The sequence below is a fragment of the Porites lutea genome, chromosome 3 (assembly GCF_958299795.1).
Source record: "Porites lutea chromosome 3, jaPorLute2.1, whole genome shotgun sequence".
NCBI lineage: Eukaryota > Metazoa > Cnidaria > Anthozoa > Scleractinia > Poritidae > Porites > Porites lutea.
The window spans coordinates 28,398,529-28,415,298 of NC_133203.1; the positions used below are offsets into that span (position 1 = coordinate 28,398,529).

Consider the following 16,770-nt stretch of genomic DNA (forward strand, 5'->3'; position numbering starts at 1 on the left):
TTGAATTCTCCTAAAAATTTCACATACCCATCAGGCAAGTTAAGAAAAGAATTCACTTGCGCGATAGCAAAATCCACTAGCCATGGGCTATTGAAAGCGACTTTCTTTGCACGTTGGGCACCCCTAGTTATTATTAAGCTCTGTTAGTAAGAATAATAATTACGACTATCTTTCTGTCTTTATAAAAATATACAGCTCTGATCTTGTAAATGGACAGCTCACCTCAAAATCTACTTCACTGGACTGGATTAGTCAAGTGAAAATAGTGTTTTGCAACGTTATTTATATGTCAAGTAAAATTCATGTTTTTATGGTCATTATTCCGCAGGTTCTGTTGTCACTTTGCTGCAAAAATCTGAAGATTACAAAGTTCTAGCAGTTGGAAAAGTTGTTGAAGTTGATGCCCACATTTCTGTGCAGAGAAGCATGTTCCTGTCTTTGTAGCGTCTATTGAGGAATGTGCCTCTGCTATACTTGCACCTGGCAATGTTGTGTTTTGGCCCACAGATCTGCTTGCAGTGTACAGGTCTCCAACAATGGGAACTGCAGAAACATCACAGACATCCAATAGTAACCTCAACAGTAACATTTCTGACATCCCTCCTGGCAGTGAGGAAGATCGCTATCTCAATTATGGGTTGCAGGGTAATTCAACTGGGAATGATGCTCAGCATGCAGCTTAATGATACAGAGGGTGAGGGAGATGGAGAGCGCAGTCTAATTAACTGGAAGATGCTTCTGTTGTATTTTAGAAGTAGGCCAAGAGGGAAAAATATGCCTTTGAGGCAATGCGATTCATAACTTGTATCAAGGGTTTATACACAGAGAAGATTGCCCATAGAGTGTTACATGGCCAGTTTGTAAATCCAAAGGGAGGAGAAGGATCCAGTTATGCAAATGACTTAAAAATGGAACACCTGGTTGGAGACAACAAGGTCTCTCTTAGGGGACTGTGTGGAAACAAAACGCTGAAAGCTGTCCAAAGATGTTCTGCTGCAGCATATGGTCTTAAAGAATGTTGCACCCAGTATGACGATGAGTGTGGCATACACCCAGAGTCAACCAAGCACACTCATGCTTGTACCACGCAAGATGTCAACGCAATGTTAACTATCGTGCAACAGGCTAGACCTTTTCAGTACCAAAAAGGTAGAACACTTCATTCATTTCCAAATGTAACAAAGAGTCCTCTTGACCAGTTGGATGTAGCACTGCTTAACACCTGGCTGACAAACCACAAGCGCAAGCTTTTTTCTGGTGTCCATGACCGCAATGAGGAAGACAATGATGAGGAGGATTAATTGAATGATGGTGATGAAAACACACCAGAAGAAGATGATTTGGATGATTAATGTATCAAAGTGCTTTGCCTCAGTTATTTCATAAGGACAATATAAATTGTGACAATGCTCAGGCTATTAGTATGCAACCAACAGAAATTACAATGTGCCTGACTTCCTGTTAGCTTGGCAATCAACCAACCAATAAGAAAATGAATGCTTACTGAATGAAAGAAGTTATTGGTGGTTTAAGAAAATCATGGTGAAGTTTGTATTTTTTTAATTTATTATCGGTTTATGTTTCACCACTTTGCAAAACCTAGTATGTCCACTATACTCAGGAATGCACTGAGACAAACTCAAATCACAATCTGCATAGATTTGTTGCTCTTTCATAACAGTAAACAAATGTAGGTCTGGTCGCCTTTAGCTACATTTGAAATAATATATTTCTCTTGTTCAATCAACAGTTGAATTTATAATTGGCTAGGAGAGTCCATGAAACCTGACAGAAGCAAGAAAAGATAGTGATCACCCATCAGATACCACTTGTTTGCCCAGTTATTGTAATTATTTTCTAAGGATAAAATTTCACAAAAAGATTTCACTTCAAATCGTTGTAAAACCTTAGGTCTTCCTTTGGAATTTATAATCCTGTGTCAAAAATGGTTAACAATTAAAGGAAGTCATTGTCCTGCAATCACTGTTTCTCTTAACATTGTACATAAACTCAGTTAAGGAAAAAAAAGGGTTTGCTCCACCACAATAGAAAAGAAGCTTAATGGATATGTCATTTTCAAACAAATGAAAGGGTTACTTTCACAAGAACCATGGTAGTGTGTTGGTGGAAAATGAAACCCACATAATATTTGATAATTTGCTTGATCAGTATCATATGACCACTCTTTTAAGTCTAATAAAGAAGTGTACAAACACATGAATCTGTGATAAGAAATACAAAAAAATGTACTCACTTCTCTTACCGAACAGATAAGCTTCAACTTACACAAAGTTAATTAGAGTACACATTTTACTGGTCATATTATAACCTGTCTGCAAATTAAATGGTCAGTACATTTTTGTTACTGGGTATAAACACAACAGATATAGAAGCCACGCTTGATGCAAAACAGCATGGGAAATTAATACTACACTCTGCTATCTGACTATTTTAAACCAATGATACAACTTGAGACTTTGTTTTTCACACTTTCTGAAGGAATTGTTTAACAATTTTCCACATTGAAATGGCATGACTTTGGCTAAAGATAGGAAGCCTACTTTCAATGTCTTCTGCTGAAGAGAATGTGTGTGCATTTTCAGCCACTTCACGAATTAACTTTATAGTAACACCACTGCTTAGGCTTGTACGCCCTACTGATGTCCTACCATGTCCAGGTAATGAGAGTCTAAATTTAACAAGTTCTTTATTCAGCTTGGCTATTTGCTCCATGTTTAGTTTGGAATAAGGATAAACATCTTCATTAGATAATGCAGGGGCTTCATCTGTCAAGGTGGGAGCCATTAAAGATGCAACATCAGAGAGCACACAGTCATCACAGCTACAAAGTTTCTCATGATAATCACAACATGCATGAGCTGTGTCAAGTGGCAGAGGGGAAAACCCAAAATACCCCATAATAATTTGTCTTTTACACTTCTTTGATTGCACATAATTCCTCATTACTGAAGACAAATGTTTTCTTGCCTTTGATGTATCGTATGAATTGTAGTAGACGTGGGCTTTTGAAGGAAGACCATGTCTACCGGCCCTACCGGCCTCCTGAAAGTACTCTTCCATTGTACATGACAGCCCTATATGAATTATTTGTCTCATGTGTTTTAAGTCCAGACCAACACCAAATGCGACTGTTGCAAAGGCAATCCTGAGTTTAGATTTGCCCAAGGTAAGGCCATCAATTATTCTTTCTTTTTCTTGAAGTGGGTATTGGGCGTGAAATTGAGTATATAACCTATTCTCGGCCTTGGGCAGGGCATCTATAGGTTCACACTGCTCTTTCCCCATTGCTCGGCTGAAAAAGGCATAACATGATGAAATGGTCTCTAATGTGCCAAAAACAAGAGTAAAAGGAAATTTTGTTCTCTCCTTCTTTAAGCTTTCCACCAAGGGGACCAATATTTCATTTAGTTCATCCTCTCCTCTGTCTGGTCTAGAGGATGACGAGAAATAAATATTTGGTCGGTCAGGGTTTCCAAGGATTTCAAGTGGATTAACCATGATGCCCAGGGACTCAATGATGTCAGTTCTGGTCTTTTTGGTAGCAGTGGCTGTGAGACCAAGCAATGGTACTTGTGGAAGAATGCTTCCTATTGTTGCCAGCTTCCCATAGGATGGTCTAAAATCCTTCCTCAAAAAAATTACCCGTACCAGTCTCTTAATAAGCCATAACGTTTTTGGATATCTTTCAGACTGGATACCTTTGAATATACGGGTAATGTGTTTTTCAAGAAAATCTCTTTATTCCCCTCTGTCTGTAGGTTTCATTTGGGTTGAAACACAGGAATAGCTATAGACCTTCTCCTTAACCATTCGAAAATCATTTCCCTCCATGGGGTTCAGATTGGTAGTGTTATTTCCTGGAACCATACAATGAAACATTTTAGAATAATCCAAACAAGTTTTTTTCTTTATTGCACAAATTCTGCATTTATTATTACTACTGCTTTAAACTGTGCTATCTGGAGTGGATATATTTGATTTCAGGTTTCAGGTTTTTTTAACGTAGGTTGATTCTCAATTTTTTTAGTTTTGTTGAATTAGGGCCATCCTCGGAGACTCAGGGGCAGATAGTGGGGACGACGGAAAGTCTAAACGGGCGGAAAAATGTGGCACGAAAAAAAGTAAAGAACGGCGAGAAGAGCCCCTGGGGACAATGTCTTACCAGACCAGTTCCAACCGGCCGCCGCCGCTCTGGCTTCTGATTGATGCCAGAAAACTTGTGTTTTTCTGGCACCAATCAGAAGGCAGAACGGCGGCGACCGTTTGGAACTGGTCTGGTAAGACATTGTCCCCAGGGGCTCTTCTCGCCGTTCTATACCTTTCTTCGTTCCATATATATTTTTCCGCCCTTTTAGACTTTCTCTCGCCCCCTTTATCTGCCCCTGGGTCTCCGAGGATGAATTAGGGCCAGGGGACAAAGAAAACTGCGAATCAACGTAGGTTAAAAAATTTAACCTGAAATCAAATTTGACCTGTAACATCATATTTATATATATGTTGTAATAATTTTTTATCTCAAAACATTGGCATACAATACCATACCCAACAACAAAAGAAAAAGAAAAATTACCTGAGATAAAAAAAATAAACCACAACATATACATGTAGCACTCACCAGTCAACAACGAGATGTGCTTCATCCACAACGATGGCTTTCATACCATTTTTAAACTCTGCAGTCTTCAGGAGCTTAATGACATTTTTGTTGCCTACAAGGGCTTCCGGGTGAGCAAAAATTAACTGAAACTCCTTCAGGTTTTCTATTGCACTGAGTGCCAATCCTTCTTGTTCTTCTTTTCTTTCTTCTTCTTCTCCTTCTATGTGATCACCTTTCAAAATACACGCTTTCAGACCACTCTGCTTTAATTTCGTTACCTGATCAAGGCATTGAGCGGTGACACCACCAAGACAAAAGACTTCTTTTGGGTTGGTCTCTGGCCAGAATCCATAATATATAGATTTAGCTAGGGCTAAAAGCGAAGCTCCCATTAATAAATTTATAATTTAAATCAAACTTTAATTTAAATTTAAACTTGTAATCCACAAATCAGTTAACTTTAAGGGAAAGCTAAGGCTAAGTGATTTTAGAGTGAAAAAAAAATCTTACATCGAATTGATAGCCGTATATATACACCCAAAAAAATAGTAATCATCTTCGATCACATTTTAGAGCCATAATGGCTCTTGATCACAGTAGATTAGGCCTGGAAAACGAATTTTTGGAAAACAAATCAGGCCGAATTTTTTGCGTTCGACAAGTTTACTTAACAAAACCTGCCAACAACTCTGGGAACGTGTAAACCAACATTTCATACTTTTTATACATCGCATCTGAAACAGTAATATGAGGCGTTGTTTTTATCATATAGACCTCAGACAAAATGCAGTATGAGCCCATGCTACTCCTCTGAACAGCCGGCTGGACGCATGACTTTGCTGTTGTCAATGACCACCAATCAGGCCCCGGTTGCTCGAAAGATGGTTAATTTAAACATGTGTTAGTTGGTAACGGTTGGTTAAATTTGCTAACCGTGGGTTAACTAAATGTTGGTTAAATTCCCGTTGCTCAAAGGTCTGTTAAGCAAACGCTAATCCTTTGTTAGCTAATCAATGGTTTATAAAATATACCAGACTTTAACCATCTCCGAACAGGTTTGACAAGTTTTTCCAACGAAAAGTTTTAGGGAGCTTTTACTAGGGACCTTACGAAACTACGACGGCGAGGGCAACGGCAACGTCAGAAAGCGATAGGTTTAGATTAGCAAAACAACAACTCTGCACGTGCATCACGTTTTTTTGTACATTTATTTGCCGTCCCTGCACGACTACGATGTGAAATGAGCAACTTTAAAGCTTTTTTGAGGACTGGAACGGCAAGGCGATAAATTCTACCATCTCTGTCTGAACTCGGGTGCGGACCCTCTCTTCAGCGCTTATATAAATTCCCTTCTTTTAAGTAACTGGGCGACTTGGGATAATCGCGAAATGGTTTGAAAGGATGCGGAGTCTATTTTTCAGCGAGGTTTTTATGGACGTCGCCGTTGTCGGATCGTAAGGTCCCTAATAGCAACGACGACGGCGACGGTAACGAGAACGTCAAGAGAGGAATAGGTTTAGATTAATAAAACAACAACTTTGCAAGCGCATCACGCTGTTTTGTACATTTCTATGCCGTCACTGCACGACTACGACGTGAAAATGCCTAATTTGATTTTTTTTATGGAGGACGTTAACAGGCGACAACAAACTTTTCTTTCTCTCTCTAAACTTAAATGCGGTCTCCAAGAAATCAACTCCAGGGAAATTCTCCTACATTTGACATTTTCCGCGAATTGGAATAAACGCGACATTATTTAAGTATGAAAAAGCGCGAATTCACGTTAAAAGTGACATTTTCGCTGCCTTCGCCATCGTCGATGCTAAAGCTCCCTTTTTACTATATTCTGTCCACTTTTAACAGTAAAATGGATGCCGAAAATTCTCTGCTTGAGCTTGAAGCTGTTGAAGTCCCTGCTGTCAATAAAACCGCCTGCAGGAAACGAAAACCAAATTTTTCAGCGCAAGAAATTGCAAAAATATATAGCTCAAAGGTTAAAGAAAATCAAGCAGCACTGAAATCAAAGTTTATACTAACACAACCACTAACAAAGTGAAGCGAACGTCATTTTAACCAATGGTTAACAAGTTAACACTAGTAGCGAGGTATGTTAAATTTAACGCATGGTTAGAAGAAATAAAACCCATGGTTAACACTAACCGGCGTTCGAGCAACCGAAACTAACCCTCGGTTAACTTTTAACCATTGGTTAAGGGTTAACCATCTCGCGAACACCGGGGTCAGATCGTTACCTGCTCAAATCGAGCAGGCAGCATAAATTTATTTTCCTGCAGCACGAGATTTCAAACGAAGGATGCAAATTTGTTGTTTGATGTGGCGTGCTATCGTGTTTAAGAGCGTTTTAAGCTTAAAACCTTAAATATTTAAAGTATTAGCTTAAAGAAACTGGCAAATGGTAGGTATAATTTTAAAGTTCAACCAACCGCAACCATGGTTGTTGACAGCTAACGTAAAAGAGACGACTGTCAAGTCCATCGGTAATGCAAGATCGATGTAAATACAATTCGTACGCGTTTCTGCTGATTTTTATGGCAAATACCAAGGCGAAGATAAAGTAGAGAACAACATTTGTTCGGTATTTAATTACATTTCCCATTTCCGATGTTTGGTAACGACGCATAAATCAAAATTTTGAATTTACGTCACAGACACGATAGGCCACTCACGGATAGGATAAGGACAGGATAGGATAGGATAAGTGTTTTATTATCAACAGAGCGCCTACAGACACATGTGTTTACAACGATAACAAAGATTTTCGTGCAATAATTACAGAGGTGTACATTTGTAAAATTTTTACAACTATTAAACAAGGTTATATTTAACGCGTCTATCTCTTTCGCGGAAGCGATCATATACGTATTTCAGTGGTATTTAGCCACAATTTTTTGCGTTTTCTCTCCTTGCTTCATACTTATCAACGTTGCAAAGGCAGAGCTTGGAGTCATAGAGTCAAGAATAAGATTAGTTTCCTTTTTTAGCGTATTGAACAGCTCTCCCCTAGGATCCCTATAGGCTATGCAATTCATCAAAAAATGCCCCTCGTCTTCTAATCCAGTTTTACATAATGGACAGATTCTTTGGTCTGGTGGTTGATAGGGTTTAACGTATCGTCCAGTTTCAATTGCTAGTTTGTGGTTGCTTAATCTTAGCTTTGTGATTGCTACTCTGTGATTGATCTTTCTTACATTTGTGAGGTAATTTTCGTAGTCATGGGTAAGTTTAAATTTCCTAAAAGTTCTTAGTTTGTTTTTTTGATGCGGGTCCTTTCGTTCATCATTGTGTATTTCGCTAATCCATGTTTGCTGTTCTATGTGTAAGAGTCTCTGTCGTATATAGTTCATGGTTGCGGGAGTGTTAGTTTTCGCTGACCATATGTCGCCAAGACCTGCGAGATTTAATAGTCGTTTTAATTTGCTTGACCAAAGTTCCTTTTTATCTTGACCAATTTGATCTGTAAATGCTATTCCAGAGAGTTTATTTTGGTGCTCCGGCTCACAAAATTTCAGCCAATATTTAATGGCTCTGCACTTTGTGTTTGTTCGCATTGGGAAACGGCCTACCTCCGATCTGCACGCATTTGAACTACAGAATTTGTTAACTCCTAATAGCCACCTAATGAACTTTGTTTGAACAAACTCAATTGGATCATTTTCTAGCTTTCCGTTGTGATCGACCCCCCAGACCTCGCTTCCGTAGGTGAGTATTGGGGAAATAACCGTGTCAAAAATTTTCATTGTGAGCTGTACATCGTCTCTGAAATGGTCGCCCATTTCCTTCCTGACTTTGTACAAAGCTTTAAGGGCAACCTTCTTTATTTCCTTTTTTTCGTACGTGAAGGTCCCATAAATACTAAATTGTAGGCCAAGATATTTGTAATTGCTAACATTATCAAGTTTACTACCTCTATAGTATAATACGTGCTTATTCATGGTTCTCTCGCAGTTATTAAAAATTAACACCTTAGTTTTATTAAGGTTAACCGACAAGTCGTTTTCTTTGCAGTATTCACTGAGGGAATCCAAATAATCCTGCAGTCCGTTTTTTGATTTGGAGAATATGACCAAGTCATCCGCGTAGAGCATACAACTTAACGGTAACTCGTTTAGTTCTACGTCATTTGGGTTCTTGGCCTTAAGTTCTTCTGAAAGGTCACTGAGATAAAGGTTAAAAAGGGTTGGCGAGAGCAAGCAACCTTGTTTTACACCGGTATGGCATCGAAAGGCAGGTGTTAGCATATTTTCTATTTTCACAGATGATTTATCATTGGAGTACATTGAATGTAAAATCTCAAGGAAGCGCCCCGTTACTCCCGCTAGCTTCAATTTTTGAAACAGTTTCCCTCTGGGGATACTATCGAATGCTTTACTAAAGTCAACAAAGCAGGTGAATAAAAGGTTATTTGATTTCTTGGGTTTAGATTTAACATATTTGTCTATTAGTGCTTTTAAAATGAAGATACTGTCCTGTGTACCATGTTTTTTTCGGAAGCCACATTGTTCTGGAGTAATTATGCCCTTTTCAATTAGATAGTCACAAAGTCTGCTATTCATTATTGAGGTAAAAATCTTTCCCATGGCTGATAAGAGAGTAATTCCTCTATAATTCTCTGGGTTGGACGGATCATCTTTTTTGAAGATTGGTATAATTAGGACATGACTCCACAGGGTAGGGTACTTACCACTGGTTAGGATTTTATTGAAAAGGATTGTGAGAGGCCCTTTTAGGGCCTTTTTGCCATGTTTGAGCAGCTCGCATAAAATGTTATCTACTCACGAGGCCTTTCCAGTTTTTAAGAGGTCGATAGCAGTTACCGTTTCCTGTTCAGATATTTCATAATCTAGGGGCCCCAAGGCCTCTGATCTTGTTAGTATGTACTCTTCGTTTTGCTGTTTTCGTGCGTTTAACTTTTTAAAGTAACTGTAAAACTTCTCTAAGTCCTCAGATGTGTTTTTTTGCATATTTTTGGATTTGCCCAGGTTGAATAATTTGCTAAGTTGTCTCCACGCAGTTTTAGCATTACTGAGATCAATGCATTTAATTATCCGATTATAATGCTGGCGTTTCTTTTTTACTCACGTGTCCAGCCGTCTCTTCTCGGGGAGGACCGAGAGAGCGGCGAAAATCGATCCTAATACTCGAGGTCCTTATCACGAAAAACCTCGCGTGTCTCGTATGCCTTTTCGGGTGGGGTCAGGAACTAGACGGGTTTCTAACCGAGAATATATGCTTAAGACTCCTTATACTGTAAAAACAACGGCCAAGGTTGTAGGATTAATTTAGTGAATTCAATGATCACTTTAAGCCCTAGCGTTCAAGCGCTATCCACTGGACAAAGATCTCTCTAGTGCATAACGTAATTGTTTCCCCGAATATTTATCCGTTGGATAGTGATTCGTCTGGTAAAAAGCACTATCCAACGCTTGCACAGCCGAAGGCAGGAAAATAAGCAACGCTTTGACGATAAAAAAGAAACACAGCTCAAACGCATTTCCGATACACACTCGTGGCGCAAATGTCAACACTTTCTAGGCTGTTTAATATGTAGAACATAATAGTCTAGAGAGCATTTTACTTCAAACCAAACACTGTATTTTCTATTTTTGCACAAAATGAACATAACTATAAACATAAGCTAAAAGAGATTTAAAAACGGAACCACAAAAAATATTTTCCTTTGTCACGAAAGCGACACGTCTACGAGATAAAGGTACAAATAAAAATTTCAAGCGTCAAAGTTCCAAACCTAACACCGCTCCTAGATATATAAAAAATATTAACGACAATGCTGCCTCAAAAATTAACCAATGATGTAATGACGCCAGTGATCATAATCATCTATGTTGATGAGGTTACTGGAAAAATGGTCGATAAAAGAACAGCCTCAACACTATCACAGTCAATAAGGAATGCCAAAAAACACACCTTATTATAAGGATAAGGCCACACAAATAGCTGCTTTGCGAGTAACGAATAACCCTCACTTTCGTGAGGCCTCATCGCTAAAATCGTTTTGTTACACTTTTAAATTTCCTTTAAAGGCCACTTGTTGACAGGGAACGTTCTCACACACCACACAGTATATCTTCAAACCACTAGTCTCCCGTACAAAACATCCGCAATTTATGTTTCTCTTGCTTCGCTGCGCTGCGGCCACAAAATATATGAGCCGAAAACAAAAAAGTTCCAAATGTAAACTTTTTGCCAATGATTGACACCATAAGAACTGTCTTGTTACTTTTTTCAACGAAAACAAAACAGCAGGTTCCTGAGGGTCTTCAATCCCTAAAAGTTTTAAATTGAACAAGAAACTGAAACTGAACTTTTTTGCAAATGATCGAAACCACAACAATTGACGCTAGACTGTAAATGTTAACTCTTTCCGCGTCTATTAACAGAAAACAGCTAACGTGTCTTAAGAGTTTAAGCAGTCTGCCACCACTAAATGCACCAATCAAACCAGAAACTAACACTGAAACTACCACCGTACGAGGGTCGCGAGCTTACCACAAATTAACTTGTAATCGCGGTAAACGGTGTAAATGATTCGCTATAAAAAGCATAACTTTTAAACTTTTCTTAAAAGAAATCCTGGTTCGACTCCTGCTTGAAAAAACTTGCCACTTTTAAAAAACTCAAACAGAGTTTTGTGTGGAACCTTTTTTCACACTCCACTTTCTACAAGCCTTGAACAAAAGCCTTGTAATAACATTTTCCTTAAATTTTCGCGTTAGTTGAAACAAAGCAACTACGTTTTTGATACCCCATATTTAGCGTTGACAGTCGGTTCTAACATGCTATCAACTGGGAAGAACATGGCTTCTCACATGTGTGTCTTCTTTCATGTACTTTCAGAATTTCTGCCCGGCTAAAGGCCTTGTTACATTGCTTGCACTTAAACGGCTTCTCACCACTATGTATTCTTTCATGTCTTTGCACTTAAAGGCCTTGTTACATTGCTTACACTTAAAATGCTTCTCACCAGTGTGTATTCTTTCATGTACTTTTAGAATTCCTGCCTGGCTAAATGATTAGCTTAAATTTACAAGGATATATTAATAAATTATTATACAAAGTTAAGTCACACCATGTTGAATACGTTCATTAAATCTACGACGTTAGGTCCAGTAACCTCATATGGTCATCATAATGTTGACAAAGCAGCGGCTTGGTCTTAATCATCTTAAGACAAATCCAACAACGGTGTCTTTCTTCGTGTGCTTTAAGACCTTGCCTCCAACAAAAGGCCTTGTTACACTGATTGCACTTGAAAAGTTTTTCACCCGTGTGTATTCGTTCGTGTTCTTTCACATATCCTGGCCAGCGAAACGCCTTGTCACATTTCTTGCAATTAAACGGTTTCTCACAACTGTGTGTTCTTTCATGTGCTTTTAGAGCTCCTGCCTGGCTAAAGGCATCGTTACAATGCTTGCAATTAAATGGCTTCTCTCCTGTGTGTCTTCTTTCATGTACTTTGAGACTTCCTGCCTGGCTAAAGGCCTTGTTACATTGCTTGCACTTAAAAGGCTTCTCACCAGTGTGTATTCTTTCATGTCTTTTCAGATCTCCTACTTGGCTAAACGCCTTGACACAATGCTTGCACTTAAATGGCTTCTCACCAGTGTGTATTCTTTCATGTACTTTTAGATCTCCTGTCTGGCTAAAGGCCTTGTTACATTGCTTGCACTTAAAAGGCTTCTCACCAGTGTGTATTCTTTCATGTACTTTTAGATCTCCTGCCTGGCTAAAGGCCTTGTTACATTCCCTGCACTTAAATGGCTTCTCACCTGTGTGTCTTCTTTCATGTACTTTCGGAATTTCTGCCCGGCTAAAGGCCTTGTTACATTGCTTGCACTTAAACGGCTTCTCACCACTATGTATTCTTCCATGTCTTTTCAGATGTCCTGCCTGGTTAAAGGCCTTGTTACATTGCTTGCACTTAAAAGGCTCCTCACCAGTGTGTATTCTTTCATGTGCTTTCAGACTTCCTGCCCGGCTAAAGGCCTTGTTACATTGCTTGCACTTAAACGGCTTCTCACCACTATGTATTCTTCCATGTCTTTTCAGATGTCCTGCCTGGTTAAAGGCCTTGTTACATTGCTTGCACTTAAAAGGCTTCTCACCAGTGTGTATTCTTTCATGTGCTTTCAGACTTCCTGCCCGGCTAAAGGCCTTGTTACATTGCTTGCACTTAAAAGGCTTCTCACAAGTGTGTATTCTTTCATGTCTTTTCAGATTTCCAGCCTCGCTAAACGCCTTGTCACAATGCTTGCACTGAAATGGCTTCTCACCAGTGTGTATTTTTTCATGTTTTTTCAGATTTCCTGCAAGGCTAAATGACTTTTTACATTGCTTGCACTTAAATGGTTTTTCACCAGTGTGTGTTTTTTCATGTACTTTCAGATTTTCTGCATGACTGAAGGTCTTGTCACATTGCTTGCACTTAAATGGCTTCTCACCAGTGTGTATTCTTTCATGTACTTTCAGATTTCCTGCCTGGCTAAAGGCCTTCTTACCTGTGGGTGTGGGTGCAAACACTTAACTATTTTCTTCTATAATAGTCAAATATGCTATTAAAACTGCTACTAACGCTTTGTAAATTTTAGCTACAAAAACATATTATATTTATCTTCAGACTATAAAAGCAGCACTGTTGCTAACAGCTGGGGTCCGGGTATTTCCTTAGCTAATAAGAACAAGAAAATAGACAAAAAACACTTCCTGTTTGTTCAATTCCCGCCTATTAAATGCATATACCAAGCAAAGTGAGGTTAAAGTGACAGCCCTGTAAAAACGTGACATTTTTTTACATTTCGAAAACCTTTCAAAACTGTTTTTGGTGCCCTAGAATAATAATCTGTCCCAACATGCCTATCAAAAGAACCACAATTCAACGAGGCTGACATAATGTGCAAAAAGCTGTGAAGTTTGCAACAAAAAGCTGATAATTAAAAACTGACCACAGAGTCTATTTGATGCTATGCATGTTTCAACAAACACAAAAAAGATAAATGCTAGCATGGGTGGTGAAATTATCCAAGATGTCATGTTGATGCTTTAAGACCGAAGAAACTAAGGTGTTTACAAGATATGGTAGACAATATGATGACGTGCAAAAAATGCTTCATATGATACACAGGGTCATGCCATTTAATATTCACAAACCCAGCTCAGAACATTATACAATGTCTTACATGAAGCAAAAAGCATCAAAAATTGCTCTTACGATCGTAATAACGAAATAAGTTTCCCACACAAAAACCCTAACATGAATTATGTCAAAAAACCTCATCAACGTAATTGCCATTTTGGTGGAGGTGGGTTGGTTATTAAATTATAAATGGAATGCCCACAGCGAAAAAAAAACAAAAGATCAAGAACGAAAATACTTCTGCTCCAGATACATGTAGAATTTAGATCAGATGTAATGAGTCAATAACCTCAAATGAAATATAAAGAAGCACGCCAGGGTGACATCACTCACAGAAAAAATAAGAGTTACATAACATCAACATGACACAAATAAGTTAAGTCAGCATTGAATTTTAAGCAAACTTAATATTTTTTTACATTTCCTTTTTGCCTTCAAAGTTTGCTTTCTACACCTAACAGTTTCTTGTGCGGTTTAAATAAATTAAGCTTAAATTAAATCGATGTCAGTGGAACCTAAACGCGAGCTTACCGTTTACTGTTATCAATTCATCCTTTGTTTTTGCACTGATAATACAGCTTGGCAAGATTGCGAAAGATGTCTGATTTCTCCACATAAAAGTATATTACAGTTAAAATTAAACCTCTATTATTAATTAAGTGGACCCCCAATTGAGCGGACACCCTCTATTAAGTGGACACTAAGCCGGGTTCCAAAAATTATTCAGCGGACACCTCTATTATAATCAAGCGGACGCGGTTACTGAAATAATTATTGTATTTGGCTAATTTCTTTTGTTAAAAACGTCTATTAAGTGGACACCAGGCTAAATCGACAATCACAGTAGTATTAGATTACGTCCTTCAAATACCTACTGTAGTCGATTAATAAAGATAAATCAGTGCACCCCGCGTATTTTAGCTTATTATCGTTGATGATTTCTGTTATGTTTTTGCATTTACAAACAAAGTTATAATCACAGTACAGAATAACCGTTGAATGTTAATCGTTTCTACAAACCTCTTTAAAGCGGACACTTGTGAAGGTCCCGAAGGTGTCCGCTTAATAGAGGTTTCACTGTAGTTCAATTGTGTATCCGGTTCGTAAAATGTACAACTATTAAATACACGTACCTCTCAATGCTATCATCATGTGTACGTCGCATCAGCAAAGATGGCGACTTTCCCATGGCTTCCCATGCTCCTTTGTTTCTTCTTGAAAACCCCTCATTCCCAGTTCCCATCGCGTTCATGACGGTCCAAACTGGCAGAAATAATGTCAGTACAATGCAGACCGCAGAATGGGCACAAAATGTAGACTGGGTACGAAATGCAGAATGCAGACTGCAGACTAGTAAAAAACGCAGACTGAGGAGAAAAATAGTTTGTTTTTCTTCTCGCCAATATAATAACTTACCTATTGTCACGCCATCACCGTTTCAAGGTCATCTTCCACGGAAATTCAGGACACATGTTTTTGTTCTTGAAATGGGCCAAAAATATTATGTTTCCCTCAAATGTGGTTCGAGAGGAATTAGTCCTTGGAAGCCTAAGCGCTTCTCCTTTAATGAGGCATTTCTTCACGCCTGGTGGGTGACACTAGTAGAAGTTCCTGTGCTGGAAGGTTTCTGTTAGTTTGGTCTAAGATTGATTAGGGGGGAAGAGGGGGGATCTCTAGCGCATGTAACGCCCTCAATTTCTTTTTCAGTAGATCCCTTAGGAGTGAAGCTTTAGTTTACAATTCAGTTTATTTCAGAACAGCCGTTTACGGAACTTGTTCGACATTAGACGGCTTCCAAAACCGTGCCAAGGTCTATTGTAAACAACAAGTTGAGCTTGGGCCGCCTGTGAAATGAGGGGAAATTTATTGCCTTTTAAAATAATTATATTTTAATTAGCCCTCTTTGCCTCGATTGCATTACTTGCAACGATATAGGAATTTCAACCTACTACTTTGGAATATATATAATATTTTTGGCCCATTTCAAGAAAAAATATATGTCCAGAATTTCCGTGGAAGATGACATTGGGACGGCGATTGCGTGACAATACGTAAGTTATTATATTGGTGTGAAAAAGAAAGGAAAATGTTTTTTTCCCTCAGTTTGCAGTCTGCATTTTGCATTTTGTACCCACTCTGCACTCTGCACTTTGTACTGACCGGGCTGAAATATTTGGAAAAATATACACCATACTTATTCGATTAAACCCCCAACTGTTTATAACATTTTTACAGTTTCCGATACGCCGTTTATTTTAAACATTTCATAAATCACTGACGACAACTACGAAAAATTATTTAGAAACATTTGTAAAACAGAAATATTTTTAAAGTCACAATGTCTGGCTTTTTTGCTGAGATAATAATAATAATAATAATTTAAAAATTTTTTTCTAGAGCGCTATTTACATTCACTGATCAACAGCACTAACAACTCAAAAAAACTATAATAAAATCCAAATTTGTAAAACTAATTACATGTACATGAATATTAACCATGTATATTAACAATAATGATATAGAATATTTATAATAATGATAATAAACTTAATTATTAATACTAATAAAGTGAATGTCAAACAGGTTACGTTGTAAAAGCTGCACGAAATAAATAAGTTTTCAGCTTTAATTTAAAACAGCCAATGATTGAATATCACGTAATTCAGCCGGCAAACAATTCCATAAATATGGGGCAGCAGCAGACAAAGATCTGTCACCTAACGTGACAAGCATTTTCCCTTTAGGAGGGTCTAGCAATAAATTTTGATTTTATCTAAGATTATATATAGACCTAGGCTTAATGTTAATTAGTTCTATGATATACTTAGGCTCCAATCCATGAATAGCTTTAAATGTTAAAATTAAGATCTTAAAATGAACACGATGTTGTACTGGTAACCAGTGAAGTTGATAAAGCGCGGGAGAAATATGGGAGGACTTAGTTAAGCTCAGTATAAGTCTAGCCGCAGTATTCTGCACA

At 38.2% G+C, this 16,770-nt stretch overlaps 1 protein-coding gene and 1 pseudogene across 1 annotated transcript; both read right to left on the reverse strand.

Moving 5' to 3' along the window:
• The window catches only part of LOC140932097 (uncharacterized), a 54,267-nt pseudogene extending 42,538 nt beyond the window's left edge, over positions 1 to 11,729 (reverse strand).
• Positions 11,730 to 11,749: 20 nt separating this feature from the next.
• Positions 11,750 to 13,687, reverse strand: LOC140932098 (uncharacterized). The gene is made up of 2 exons (XM_073381754.1): positions 13,600 to 13,687; positions 11,750 to 13,155 (listed from the first exon to the last, which is right to left on the reverse strand). Exons 1-2 carry the CDS (start codon positions 13,685 to 13,687, stop codon positions 11,750 to 11,752), a joined length of 1,494 nt encoding a protein of 497 aa, XP_073237855.1.
• Positions 13,688 to 16,770: the final 3,083 nt, after the last annotated feature.

Coding starts and splice junctions, on each gene's coding strand:
- LOC140932098 (XM_073381754.1), bottom strand. CDS start 13,687: ATGACATCTTGGATAATTTCACCACCCATGCTAGCATTTATCTTTTTT. Junction 13,156..13,599: donor AGCATCAAATAGACTCTGTG/GTCAGTTTTTAA, acceptor CCACACCCACAG/GTAAGAAGGCCTTTAGCCAG.